The 13,179-nt window shown below is 39.8% G+C and overlaps 1 protein-coding gene across 6 annotated transcripts; it reads left to right on the top strand.

Annotated features, from left to right (window-relative positions):
- Positions 1-51: 51 nt before the first annotated feature.
- On the top strand, positions 52-9,507 carry LOC121649140. 6 transcript variants are annotated; one of them, XM_041999740.1, is made up of 9 exons: positions 2,514-3,004; positions 3,118-3,156; positions 3,509-3,556; positions 3,679-3,856; positions 4,092-4,188; positions 4,510-4,857; positions 5,052-5,202; positions 5,547-5,674; positions 6,421-9,507. In XM_041999740.1, the coding sequence occupies exons 5-9, from the start codon at positions 4,117-4,119 to the stop codon at positions 6,766-6,768; spliced, it is 1,047 nt and encodes a 348-aa protein (XP_041855674.1). In that variant the 5' UTR covers positions 2,514-3,004; positions 3,118-3,156; positions 3,509-3,556; positions 3,679-3,856; positions 4,092-4,116; the 3' UTR covers positions 6,769-9,507. The 6 variants fall into 6 exon arrangements, with proteins under 6 accessions (XP_041855670.1, XP_041855674.1, XP_041855673.1 ...); XM_041999739.1 differs by having other exon boundaries at positions 4,092-4,194; XM_041999736.1 differs by lacking the exons at positions 3,509-3,556; positions 3,679-3,856 and adding an exon at positions 52-357 and having other exon boundaries at positions 2,713-3,004; positions 4,092-4,194.
- The last annotated feature ends 3,672 nt before the right edge of the window (positions 9,508-13,179 follow it).

The following is a 13,179-nucleotide window of genomic DNA, read 5'->3' as shown; positions in this document are numbered from 1 at the left end:
TCAGAAGGGATGTGTTAAAAAATAACACAAAAAATGTGTTGTCACATGTTTAACACATTTTGTGTTGATTTCAACACAGAATGTGTAAAGAAGCCTAAAAATCTTAACACACTTACTGTATTGGACAATTTAACACAACCTGTGTTATTTTACATGGTGGGATTTCAAATTTTGATTCGACCTTTATTTAAACAGTTAATCTCTTCAGTAGGCCCCTGTGCGTCAGCCCAGGTAAACCCACGTATTAGCAGGCTTAGGCGGGAAGGGGGCGTCCTTTCCTTTCTCAATTATTTTCCTTCTGGACCACAGACGAAAAAGATGGAGGCTTCGTCACTTGGTGTGCACCGTTAAGCTTTGGTAAGTATCCATTAATAAATTATCTTAATGTATCTCATCAAACTGTAAAGTGTCAGGGTAAATTTGAAATGTAACTAATTCACCAACTAAATTGTATTTTTAAGGGAATTCATGATCAATTTTTACGTTTTGTTCAGCGGGACTGCTTTTAAGCTAGCTAGCACAAGACAGACTTGCAGTGTGGTTTTTAAGTTTATTTCTTTATACCATACTGACGAAGTTAAGCGGCATTAAATTCAACTCTCAACTTTAAACAGTCGCTCGTTTAAACTCGGCGTGGAACCCGGTAAATGTTAACGAATAATAGTAGGTAACTTAACTAGTGACATCTCAATTTGCACCTATTAACATTAACCAGCATTTTGGTACAAGTGCGCCATTTAATTTGGAAAAGGACAGACTGTTTTGGTCCATTAAACTTGCAAGCACGGGTTGGTGTGTTACTTTGGTTGTGAATTGTTTGCTTTGCATTGTAAAGAGTTAACTTTAAGGTCGTGCTGGCGGTGTGTTTTAACGGTGCTTTTCCGTCCGGTAGTGTTGTTTTCAGTTGCTGCTGCCTCCCTGGTAATAGCTCTTCAGACACCGCGGCGAGAACAGCTAACGTTAAAGTGGGACTAGTTGTGGTGTGTTTTAACGGTGCTTCGGTTTTGAATTGGTTCTGGTTATCTCCCTTGTGAAAGCGCTAGCTCTATCCGCCGCGGTGTCAGGGAGAGCTACGTGGATCTCGCAGTGGTGTGATTTTAGCGCCTTTACTGCTTTTCATGTCTGTAGACAGTTTTACGGTGGCCCAGAGGTGTCACAGCAAATAAAAGCCGCAACACAACAAAATAAGTCACAACACTACAAATAAAAGCCGCAACACAACAAAATAAACCACAACACTACAAAATAAACCGCAACACAATAAACCACAACACTACAAAATAAACCGCAACACAACACAATAAACCACAACACTACAAAATAAACCGCAACACAACACAATAAACCACAACACTACAAAATAAACCGCAACACAACACAATAAACCACAACACTACAAAATAAACCGCAACACAACACAATAAGCCACAACGGAAGTTATCTTTTTTTTTTTTTTTTTTAAGATTTTACCACCGGAAGTTAGCTACACCAAGTTTCAGTCCAAACAGATGGGAAGTTGGAGATTTTAGGAAGCAGTCGGAGAATTAAGTAAAATACTGTTTGTTAATAACGTTTATTAATTTCGGCATGCGCTTTTATGAATGCTTTTAACTTTTATGTGTAAATTAAGAGTCATTGTTCGAGGTAGTAATGTGAACTGTTGACATAGACCGCTTCAGTCCGTTGTAAGTATTTACAACTGAAAAGCCTACCTCTGTTGTGAAAGGAGTGACTGCGACTGACTGTGTGCATACATCGAACATGCAATGACTCTTAATCTACACATAAAAAGTTAAAAGCATTCATAAAAGCGCATGCCGAAATTAATAAACGTTATTAACAAACAGTATTTTACTTACTTCTCCGGCTGCTTCCTAAAATCTCCAACTTCCCATCTGTTTGGACTGAAACTTGGTGTAGCTAACTTCCGGTGGTAAAATCTTAAAAAAAAAAAAAAAAAAAAAAAAGATAACTTCCGTTGTGGTTTATTGTGTTGTGTTGCGGTTTATTTTGTAGTGTTGTGCCTAATTGTGTTGTGTTGCGGTTTATTTTGTAGTGTTGTGGTTTATTTTGTAGTGTTGTGGTTTATTGTGTTGTGTTGCGGTTTATTTTGTAGTGTTGTGCCTAATTGTGTTGTGTTGCGGTTTATTTTGTAGTGTTGTGGTTTATTGTGTTGTGTTGCGGTTTATTTTGTAGTGTTGTGGTTTATTGTGTTGTGTTGCGGTTTATTTTGTAGTGTTGTGGTTTATTGTGTTGTGTTGCGGTTTATTTTGTAGTGTTGTGGTTTATTGTGTTGTGTTGCGGTTTATTTTGTAGTGTTGTGGTTTATTGTGTTGTGTTGCGGTTTATTTTGTAGTGTTGTGGTTTATTGTGTTGTGTTGCGGTTTATTTTGTAGTGTTGTGGTTTATTGTGTTGTGTTGCGGTTTATTTTGTAGTGTTGTGGTTTATTGTGTTGTGTTGCGGTTTATTTTGTAGTGTTGTGGTTTATTGTGTTGTGTTGCGGTTTATTTTGTAGTGTTGTGGTTTATTGTGTTGTGTTGCGGTTTATTTTGTAGTGTTGTGGTTTATTGTGTTGTGTTGCGGTTTATTTTGTAGTGTTGTGACTTATTTTGTTGTGTTGCGGCTTTTATTTGTTGTGACACCTCTGGGCCACCGTAAAGTTTTGATAGTTCAAATGATCTTATTCTAACTATGTCTTCCTCTTTATCCAGAACACACGGGATAACCTGCAACCCAGCAAAGTCCTTGTAACCATTTTTAAAGATAAGACAGAGATTGCTAAAAAAAATTGCCCATGTTAACAGTGGCAAGGATCTAATTGATGAAATCCTAGCCCAGCAAACTGGCTGCGTGCTTGACAGGTTGTTAAAGTATAATACTGATTTCATGGAATATATTGACACTGAATTGAATGAGGAGGAATTAAAGGATTTGGATAGATATCACATCTTCCTGTCAATCCAAGGGATCCAAGCTGAATGTATGGAGGCAAATCAAAATCAGGTAAACGTTGTTACTTTATTTCCTAAAATGACACAAAACCAACCTGAACCTGTGCATGTTCTGTATGAATTCTGCACCTCCAGGTCAATTAGTAACATTAACTTCTCTTTAAGGTTCAACCATACACTGAAGATGCAGGTGGTCAGTGGGAGGTACGTGTCTGAGAGATGCATATACCAGTAATAGATAATGGCCTGATATTAGTGCATTAGTGTCATACTACTCTGACATGCAAAGGTATACTTCTGAGTCATTTTAACCCAGGGTATAATGCAGTGCGAGACCAGGTAGAGCCTCTCTTGTTCTACTTGGTCTCACAATCCATTACACCCTGTGTTAAAATGACTCCAAAATATACCTTTACATGTCAGAGTAGTCCCTTTAAGTGTAAGTTTTGTGACTCATGGAACTTTATTGAATGTCTTGTGCCTCAATATGATTGTGTTTACAGTTACACAGTCTTCACAATTAGCATTCTAGCAGTGACATTATTTTCTTTTAAAGACTGAACCACTGAGTGCTAGTGAAGCTTGTCAGAGTGGTCCACTGGAGGTATTTACAATATCTACTGGTTACAGATGTTGTTGTTTTATTATATATATTTTATATTTTATATATATATATGGAGGGGGGCATGTGTAATACAATATGTGCTGTGTAATCTGCTTACACAGAAATGCCATGGACAAACTGACAGTGTGCACAGATTTGATTCAGCCAGTCTGGTGGTGCTACTTAAGAACAAAGCCCCAAGTGTACTTGCCGAATATGAAAAATCTGGAATCTCTCTCTGGCATCTAGAAAACTCCTTGTGAGAACAGGTGTCAGCGACCTGGTTGAGCGACGAGGATTGTGAGTTTATTCCAAGTCATTCATCTAGACCACCATTTTCTCCAATAACCTGGAATATTGTTAGATTGATAGATAGGTGATTGATAGATGAGTGAGAGGTCCTGTAACCTTGTGCAGTTCTAAAGAAAATGTGTTACAAGTGGTATAACATAATACTAAAATTTGATGTACTCTCTATTACAAGTTTTGCAGTTTCCATTTTTTCTGGGCTCAAAATCCTCCATTTTGCTTTCAGTTACCCCTCCAATGCTGACAAACTGATGTTGGCTAAAAGCATAACAACAATCTTCCCATCATTAAAGATCAAGATACAAGAAGAGAACGAAGGATTTGTAAGTGTGAGCAGATGTCTTTCAGTGGATTACAGTTTTCCATAGGAATATTTACTTAAGTTTACTGTATGATTCATTATAATGCCTTTAGAGTAGTTAGAGATAAGTTAAAATTAGATATCTTTGTTTTAGAGGTAATAGAGAGTGAGTAATTGTTTTTGGTGTGTTTTCCCCATGTTATTTCTCCCTTGATATTTGAGTTGTGTTATCTTTCAGTTGCATTGAAAGTGATGTGAATTAAAATGAAACAGGACTTTGTGCTTTGAGATATTGATGTTTGTGCATGCATGTTTTTCCACATTTTTAAACAAATTGTTCCAGGAGCACCTTTATGATCCGGTGTCCCACTGTGGATTCATCGAGTTGAAACTGAGGAACCTGCGGAGAAACCTTTATCAAGATCAGAGACGCTATCGCAAACGCGGGAGGGCCTGTGAGGCTTCTGGAGTAGCTATAACACTACAAGTGATTTCAGAAGGGGACGAAGAGTCTGCCAAGGATTGGATAACGGCTATCAAAAGGATGAGACCATCTCCTGAGAACCTCACATCTATCAAAATGGGCATGGAGAAAACCTTCAACAACCGCAGGCTCTGGATCTCAAGCCAGTCACCAACAGTAGCAGAGATTCTCCAGCAGTACCCTCGCTTTGTAGACATGCCATATTTAGTAAGTATTCAGCATACTGTATTGTGCATCATAAGTCTAGAAAATACACTTATGTATGCTTCAATGATGTATTTAACTCATTTCAGTATGAAAGGGGAACACCACTTTATTGAAGAATTCCAGTATTTGTTACCATGTCCTAGGAAAGTCTAATCGGTATTTGTGAACATAAGCTACTATGAGTTGCTCTTCAGTTTGATGCAGAGTTTGCAAGAATGTTTCCGGGCAAGGAAGACCTCTTCCTTCGAAAATGGGAAGGACATATTTTTCCGAAAGTCCTGAAAGTGGCTACGCTTGAAAAGGAAAATGACCCCAGTGACCTGTCGGCTGGTGAGGAGATCGATGGTAGTTACTTTCCATGTATACCATATACAACGTCAGTGTATTGTTTGTATTTGGTTGGCACTAGGCCATGTCTTTTTTTCCAGACATGGTGTCTGAGCGGAATTCTAGGGCTTTATGACCATACTATACAATATCAAATTGTGTAATTTTAATACACACAATTCATATTCCCATTAAGGTTTGAACAACTAAAAAAACAAAAACAAATTGTAATTATTTTTACTGATGGGTCTGAATTCACCCAGCACACCCTTGTGGGCACTGCTTTTTCTGTTATGGCAGTTTGTTGGACAGCTTATGTCACAGTTGGAAGTACTAATTATATGTCTGTCTGCTCTTTGCAGAGTCACTTTGCTTCAGAGCCCTTAAGTTACTCACCCGTTATCTACCTCCGACTGCATCAGGGAGAAACAAAGGGTGGACAAAATGCAGTGTCAAATCAGCCCTGTCCTACATCTTGGAAGTGAAACCGGTAAGAAAACTGTATTTTTCTTCTGTGGTCCTGCACTTTGACCTTTGAATCATCACACACTCAGTCATGTTTTAGTTCAACTTAACCTTTTAACTGTTTAACTATTTGAATATAAATCATGAAATATTATGGTAATATAAGGGTAATAATGAACAAAGGATATGCCGGTATCTGCTTTGGTTTGGAAACCACATTTTGATATGATTTGATTCTTATTTCAGTGTTGGGTAAAGAGATTAATGCTACAGTACCCAGCGATTCCAAAACAGGTTGAGTATTTACTTCGGTGGTGTGATGTGTGACATGCAATGTTTGATGGATGGATAGATAAATAAATAAATGCACACATTATTACTATTTAGTGCTAGTTACTACTTACATATTAGTTTTCAAGACATAATACTTTTTGATGAACCTGCCAGAATAAAAAAAAATATTTACACATTCAGCTGGTGTCTGGACTTGTTTCAGTCTGACAGCAGCTGAATGGTGTGTGTTCATCAGGTTCTCTTATTGAAAACCCCACTGACATTTTCAACTATTCTAAAAAGTAAAAATTCAGCCTTGAAAAACAGAACTTCTCAGGAATCTGTGGTTAGCTCACATGCCTGGTGCGCTAACATTAGCAAGCTAGGCTAACTAGCTTCATGTTTCGTAGCAAAACAAACTTGTTATAAACAAACTATTGTCACACAAAAGTACTTTTTATGTTTTCAAAATAACATTTAACATTTGTGTTTTCTCAGACTGGAACAAGCATCCCCAGTCTTCTACAAGGATCGTTAGAAGCAGCAGCCGGAGGAGCAGAAGTGGGAGTCCACCAGCCCAAGCTTGTGTGTATAGGACATCCCAGTACAACAGCTCAGTACATAATTGTGGCAAAGAATGACAAAGTCGCCATTCCACTTCAAGATGAAGGGTTGACATGCGCCCTGGACAAGTTGTTCAAAATGTTGTGGGTTTGCAACGTAGCCTACCCTATCCAACTTGACTCAGTGTATTCTTTTTTTGAGCATGTTTATGACATGCCAATCTCAGGAGCAAAGAGGTCAAAGGTTTTGGAGTTAATTGCCAAGCTTCAGGCATTGGTATAAATTAACATGTACACCTGTCCTAAGTGCAAGAAGTCAATTTCAAACAGAGTAAGGACGCTAATCAGACATCTTCGTCAAGTTCATGCAATTTCTGATGGGCAGGACTATACAATTGTATGTAGTCAAAACCACTGTCAAAGAACATACCATAACTTCAATTCGTATGCCAGACATCTCAATAGGGAACACATTCCAGTTGCTAACCCACAGCATTTTGAACAAGGCAGTTTCAGTGATGTATCGGAGGATGTTTCTATGCCATCTTGCTCCCATGCTATGGATACTTCTGAAACTAATTTGGACGCTGATTTGGACACTCCTATGGGTCTTCATTTCTCTGACTACCGTGACTGCAGCATCATATGTTGCAAAAATGTATTCCTCATCAAATTCCACATTAACTGATGTACAGAAAAGCATTACGTGCACCAAAGAACTGCTGGAGAAGACTTTGGACTCTTTAAAGGAGAAAACTGCCTCTTTGATTAATAGCTACACTATATCAAATGATGATGAAGCTGTCCAATCTTTAATGCAAGATTTTGAAAATGCACAAAATATGTTTTCAGAGGTGGATACGCCCTACAAAATGTGAAAATATTTTTCTGAAAAACACTCCCTTGTGAAGCCTGTAGAAATTTTCTTAGGATACAGAGGTGACACAGCGAGAAAGCAGTGAAAATTGACTCAAGTACTGGCTGCAGACACTTGTCAGTATATCTCCATTATTGATACCATAAAGTTTCTCTTTGGAAGTGAAAAGATGCAGAAACTATATAAGCAATCAAACAAAAGTGTTGATGGTAAAATGCGTGATTATTGTGATGGCACACAGTTTGCAAATCATACATTGTACAGCAGGTATCCCGATGATCTACAAATCCAAATATATTTTGATGACTTGGAAACAACTAATCCTTTGGGGTCAAAAACTAAAGTTCACAAAATGGGAGCTGTTTACTTTTGCTTGAGAAACCTGCCTGTGGAGTTCAACTCCTCCCTTGCAAACATTCACCTCTGTCTACTTTTCAATTCTATAGACAGGGAGGTGTATGGATTTGACAAAATATTAGCGCCTTTGTTGGATGACATTCGATCTCTTGAAGCAGATGGGATAAAGGTTGAAATTGAGGGTCAGATTTCTCTCCTTCATAGTACTGTCTGCCTTTTGACTGCTGATAATCTTGCTTGCCATTCACTTGGAGGGTTTTTAGAAAGCTTTTCAGCAAACAGGTTTTGCCATTTTTGTCTTACTGATAAACAAGCGGCCCAGTGTGTATTTGATGATGATCACCAGGAATTTCAAAACAAAGTAAACTATAAAGAACATGTTGCGCATAACAATCCAACTTCAACAGGCATAAAAGAGGATTCCTGTTTAAACTCACTGAATTACTTTCATGTGACTGAAAATTCTTGTGTTGACATTATGCATGACATTTTAGAAGGTGTTGCCTTGGTTGAAGTAAAACTGATGTTAAAACATTTCATCTATAATGAAAAGTTTTTCACATTAGAGCAGTTTAATGACAGATTGGTAAGCTTTGAATATGGTTTTACAAATGAAAAAACAAACCAAGTGTAATTCTTAATTTGAGAACATCAGATAATCCCATAAGACAAACAGCCAGTCAGATGTGGTGCCTTTTGCTCTTTTTACCCTTCCTAATTGGAGATTTTGTAAATGAACATGATCAACATTGGAAATTGTTCCTTCTCCTCCGAGAAATCTGTAGCATAGTATTTGCTCCAGTTGTCAGCATTGGACTCTGTCTTTTTAAAACAGTTGGTTATAGATCATCATAATTTGTTCAAGATTCTTTATCCAGACAGACCACTCACCCCGAAACATCATTTTATGACTTATATTGGCGCATGATGATAAAGTTTGGCCCACTTTTGAAGTTATGGTGTATGAGATTTGAGAGTAAGCATGGTCCCCTGAAAAGACATGCTCATGTTGTGTGTAATTTCATAAATATTTCTAAGACTTTGGCTTACAAGAATCAAGTTCAAAGTATGTATAATTGGAAATTTTGTGATCCACTGAAGAAAACAATGACTGAACCAAACACCTTTCCAGTGATGGTTGGATCTTTGGAAAAAAGTAATCTGTTAATTGAAAATCTGAAAGAACTTGGGTATGATTTTGGCACCTACAACACAATTCATGTGGCTCACTCTGTCTGTTGGCTTGGTCAGACATATAAAACTGGTTGTGTTCTTGCTTTAAACCGTGCTGTAAGAGGGGAACATCTATTTGGAGAGATTATACACATGGTTCCCAATTGTGAAAAGGAAGAAGTGCTAATTTTTCTCAAAATTTTAACTGAAATATTTTGATGATCATCTATTTTCATATGTGGTGGAGAGGACTGATGAGTATGAAATGATAAATGTAAAAGATGTAGCGGACATCAGACCTCTAGACTTGCTGTCATCTTTCAGTGGAAATGCACTATATATAAATCCAAGATAGAAAGTGATTGTATGAATTTGCATTACTTTTAACTGCTTTACCAGTAGCTACCGGTAAATTTGGGAAAGGATAGTTAATGGTTCTAACTGTTTTATGGTCTTGCAGGTCATGACGGTGTGACCTGATATCCCCTGCATTGATCATTTACAGGTTATCCCATTGTTGTTTAATGTTGGACAGTTTTTAATTTGAATGTTTGCCATGAATTGTTATTCCACGACGTGACTGAATTATTTTGAATAAAGGTCACTTGAATTTAATGCAAATGTGAGTGTTCTGGTGGGTTTTAAGCATAAGTTCTATATAAGAAAATAATATAGAATTTTGTATAAACAACACATCTTTGTGTTATTTTTTTAACACATCTTTGTGTTGACATATTTAACACACAGTGTGTGTTAAATGTGCTTACACACTGATTGTGTTAAATTCAACACAAGATGTGTTGTCCTTAACTAGACACACTGATGTGTTAAAAATGAACACATGATGTGTTCATTTTTAACACATCTGTTCTGAGAGTGTAGCAGCAAAATGATAATCTGGTTACTGTATCGTGCTGAACCAATTTGCTCTGCCAAGGGGAGGCCTATGGGTAAGGCTCCTCTTGCTAATGTGATTCATTTATTTATTTATTTACTTTGAATCACGGAATCTGTGTAATCTTGCTGGACCTGACCGGAGGGGACAGAAAACGAAGGAAGACAGTAAAAAGAGCAAAAGGGAAAGAAGAAAGGAGACAAAAAGATCACAGACAGAAGGAAACGACCCTTCAATCCACACCATCACCAGACAACAAACTGTTACACCTGTACATGAACACACCAGAAAATTTCCTACAACTTTTACAAAAACAGAAACACACACACACAGAAAAAACAGGGCTGCAAGTCATTAAGAGTTTTTAAATAATAACCAAAAAAGACATAACAGCGACCAGATACTAACTCACAGGAAAAATAAAAAAAAATAATTATCGCTTAGTATTAAAACCCACTGGACAACTCAGTGACTGTGTCAGCATGCAGAGGATGAGAACAAGGAGTGATCAGTGATGAAGAGTGATGAGTGAGATCATGCAAATGAGCCCACGTCTCCACGGAAGCCAGAGGCAGACCAGGGCCAGAGGCCTGGGCCCCCAGCAGCAGACCCGGAGCACCAACCCAAGCCACCCCACCACAAAGACGACTCCAGCCCCACCCGAAGGGCGGCAGAGGAGAGCCCCAGCAAGAGCCCCCCACGGTCCCGGGGCACAGGTCCCAGTGGGCCAAGACCAGCAGCCGCCGGCCCCGCCAGGGACGGGCCACCCAGGGCAGCCCAAGCGAAGGGCCCAGGGCCCCAGGAGCCCAGAGGCGGCCGCCCCACCCCCCAAAGGCAGAGGGCCTGCAACATGCCTAAGAGGACCAGGCCCCCCCAGACAGCCACCCGGCGCAGGCCAGCACACACCCCGATGTTCCAGCCACACACCCGGGAACCAGGGTGCTATCGGCCCCCTCCCCCCACTCCCCACCTACTCCAATCTGCACCCTATCTAACCCCACACTCACACCCTCCCCCACGCCGCACCCACAATCACTCCCCTCCCTCCCTGCTCCTGACTGTTTATGTAGTGTGTGTTGTGTGCACTTGAAATTGAGGGGCAGTGACTGCAATGAGCCGGGAGCCGGGCCACCTAAGTGGCCCCGCCCGACATGCACCACATGCCATGCCCCCCAGGTGTTTGTTTGTGTGTTGTGTTTCTTGTGTTTTGGTTTCTCGGTGCAATTAAAATTGAGGGGCGAGTCGCCACGGGGTGCATCCAAGGAGACCACTGAATGGTCTCCTCCGTTCCACCCCCGCATGGCTCCACGCCTCCCAACTCCCTATGTACGTGTGTGTGTGTGTGTGTGTGTGTGAGACAGAGAGAGCGGGAAGTAAGAGGGGTCCGGGGATGTACGTCCAGAGGGACCCAAACTTCCCTCTGGATGATGAGCCTCTAGGGGCATTAGGCACCCCCGCTCCCCAGGAGGCCCCCCAGGGCAAGACAGGCCAGGAGAGGCTGCCCCCCACGACCGGGCCATCCAGGAGCCACAGCCAGTGAGCCGTCACCAACCCTAGAAAGTACCCACAGCCCTAACGGGGAATGAGAGGATGGGGACAGGGGCAGACCCACGCCCCCCCCCCCCCCCCCCCCCCCCCCCAACAAGTGCACTATATATATATTGGGGTTCCTAAGTATTCATAACCGGGTTGTACTAAGCATGGCCGCTAACTAACTAACTAACTAACCACATAAAACATCTCATAAAAAGCATGTTTTTGATGCTTAAGCTGGATGAATACATTTTTTTGTTTATAATGCTGTTTTCAAAAATACATGACAAAAAACACTCAAATAAATAGTTTTTTTTTTTTTTTTATGTTTCCATGCCCAAATTGTCCTCCAATTCTGGAATGACCCAGCTGCAGCTGAGACTTCGCTCAGAACACACCTGCTTGCAGCCTTTGTATCAAGGCTTGGCTTCTTATCCCAGTTTGAGCCGTTAACACACTGGTGTATTCTTTGTGGGAACATTTAATCAGGGCAATTCTGCTTGAAAAAAATAAACATCAGCATCAATATTTAAGAAAGACTATTCTTTATTCTTTAAGCCTTTACAAAGAAATGTCAGAGGAAGACAAATCAGCCAACATCTCTGGCAGATGTAGTTGTTAATTGCCCAGATCTTCTTCTTCTTGCCACTGGCTTCTCTTCCTTACTCGTTGCAGATATCTGACTGCTGCAGCTTTCCTCGTGGTCTCCTCGTAGTTGCCATTTGTCAGGCTGTGATATGCCAAGGTACTTATACCTCTCCTCAACATGTTATTCTGCCCTCTGGGAGTGCAATGCTCTCTGTATGGACTACCTTCCTTCTCTTTGTTACCATTCTGCCATATTTCTCCAGTCTGAATGGCATTCTGATGTCCCTGCTGTAGATCCTGGTGATCTGGATCAGTGAGTCGTTGTCTGGTTCACTCTTAGCGTACAGCTGGATGTCATCCATGTGGAGGAGGTGACTGGTGCTGGTCCCAGTCCTGAGTCGGCATCCATAGCCAGTCTTGTTGATTTATTGGCTGAGGGGATTCAGGCCTTTGCAGAGCTGAGAACAGAGTATCTCCTTGGTATTTGCCACAGTTGATGAAGACCTGCACAGTTGGCTGGAAGTTCTGTTTTATTTATTATTTTTTTATTTATTAATTTTTTGGTGCAAATTAATCAAACAAAATCCCTCCAAAAATCGCTTTTGAAGGGAGCTGAGTGGACTTCATATAACAGTTGCTATGACAACACACACGTATGTACAGTAGTTTGTGAAATTACACAATATAATATAATAATAATAAATTACATTTAACAATTAAACAATTTCAAGATGCCAGCCAGTGCTGATTCCCTGTTTTTGTTAGTTCTTTTCAATGTAGCTTTGGTTTCTATCTTAAGTCTTGAGCTCATATGAAGAAATATATTCAGCCATATTTTCCTGTAAGGACGAGGAGAGGAGGAAAAAAAAGGACTGAAAGCCTGTTTACTTTAACTTCTGTAAATCAAATGCCACATTCATGCAGAGTTGTCATGCTGTTTGTACAGCAAAAAAATTCCTACTTTAGACAAGTAGATTCCCCCAAAAGAAAGTGGATCCTGGTGAATGTGCTGCAGTTGTCTTACCTGTTTGTTCACATCCTTTTAAATATTAGTTATGTTTGGCTTATATCTCCATGTTTAATACTTTATGCATGAGACTTAAAGGCACAAAAATGTACTCATTTTATTAATTTATTCCTTCACAAGTTCTTTATTTAGTTGTAAATGTTTAGTTAACATATTTCTCCTGTAGTTTATGAATCAAATCAAAGTCAAACAGAAAGTACAGATGGATATATGTGGATCGGATGTTTCTGTTTCATTTTAGACC

This window comes from Melanotaenia boesemani, chromosome 11 (assembly GCF_017639745.1).
Source record: "Melanotaenia boesemani isolate fMelBoe1 chromosome 11, fMelBoe1.pri, whole genome shotgun sequence".
NCBI lineage: Eukaryota > Metazoa > Chordata > Actinopteri > Atheriniformes > Melanotaeniidae > Melanotaenia > Melanotaenia boesemani.
The sequence above is the reverse complement of the archived record's forward strand: the minus strand, read 5'-3'. Positions and strand labels throughout refer to the sequence as shown.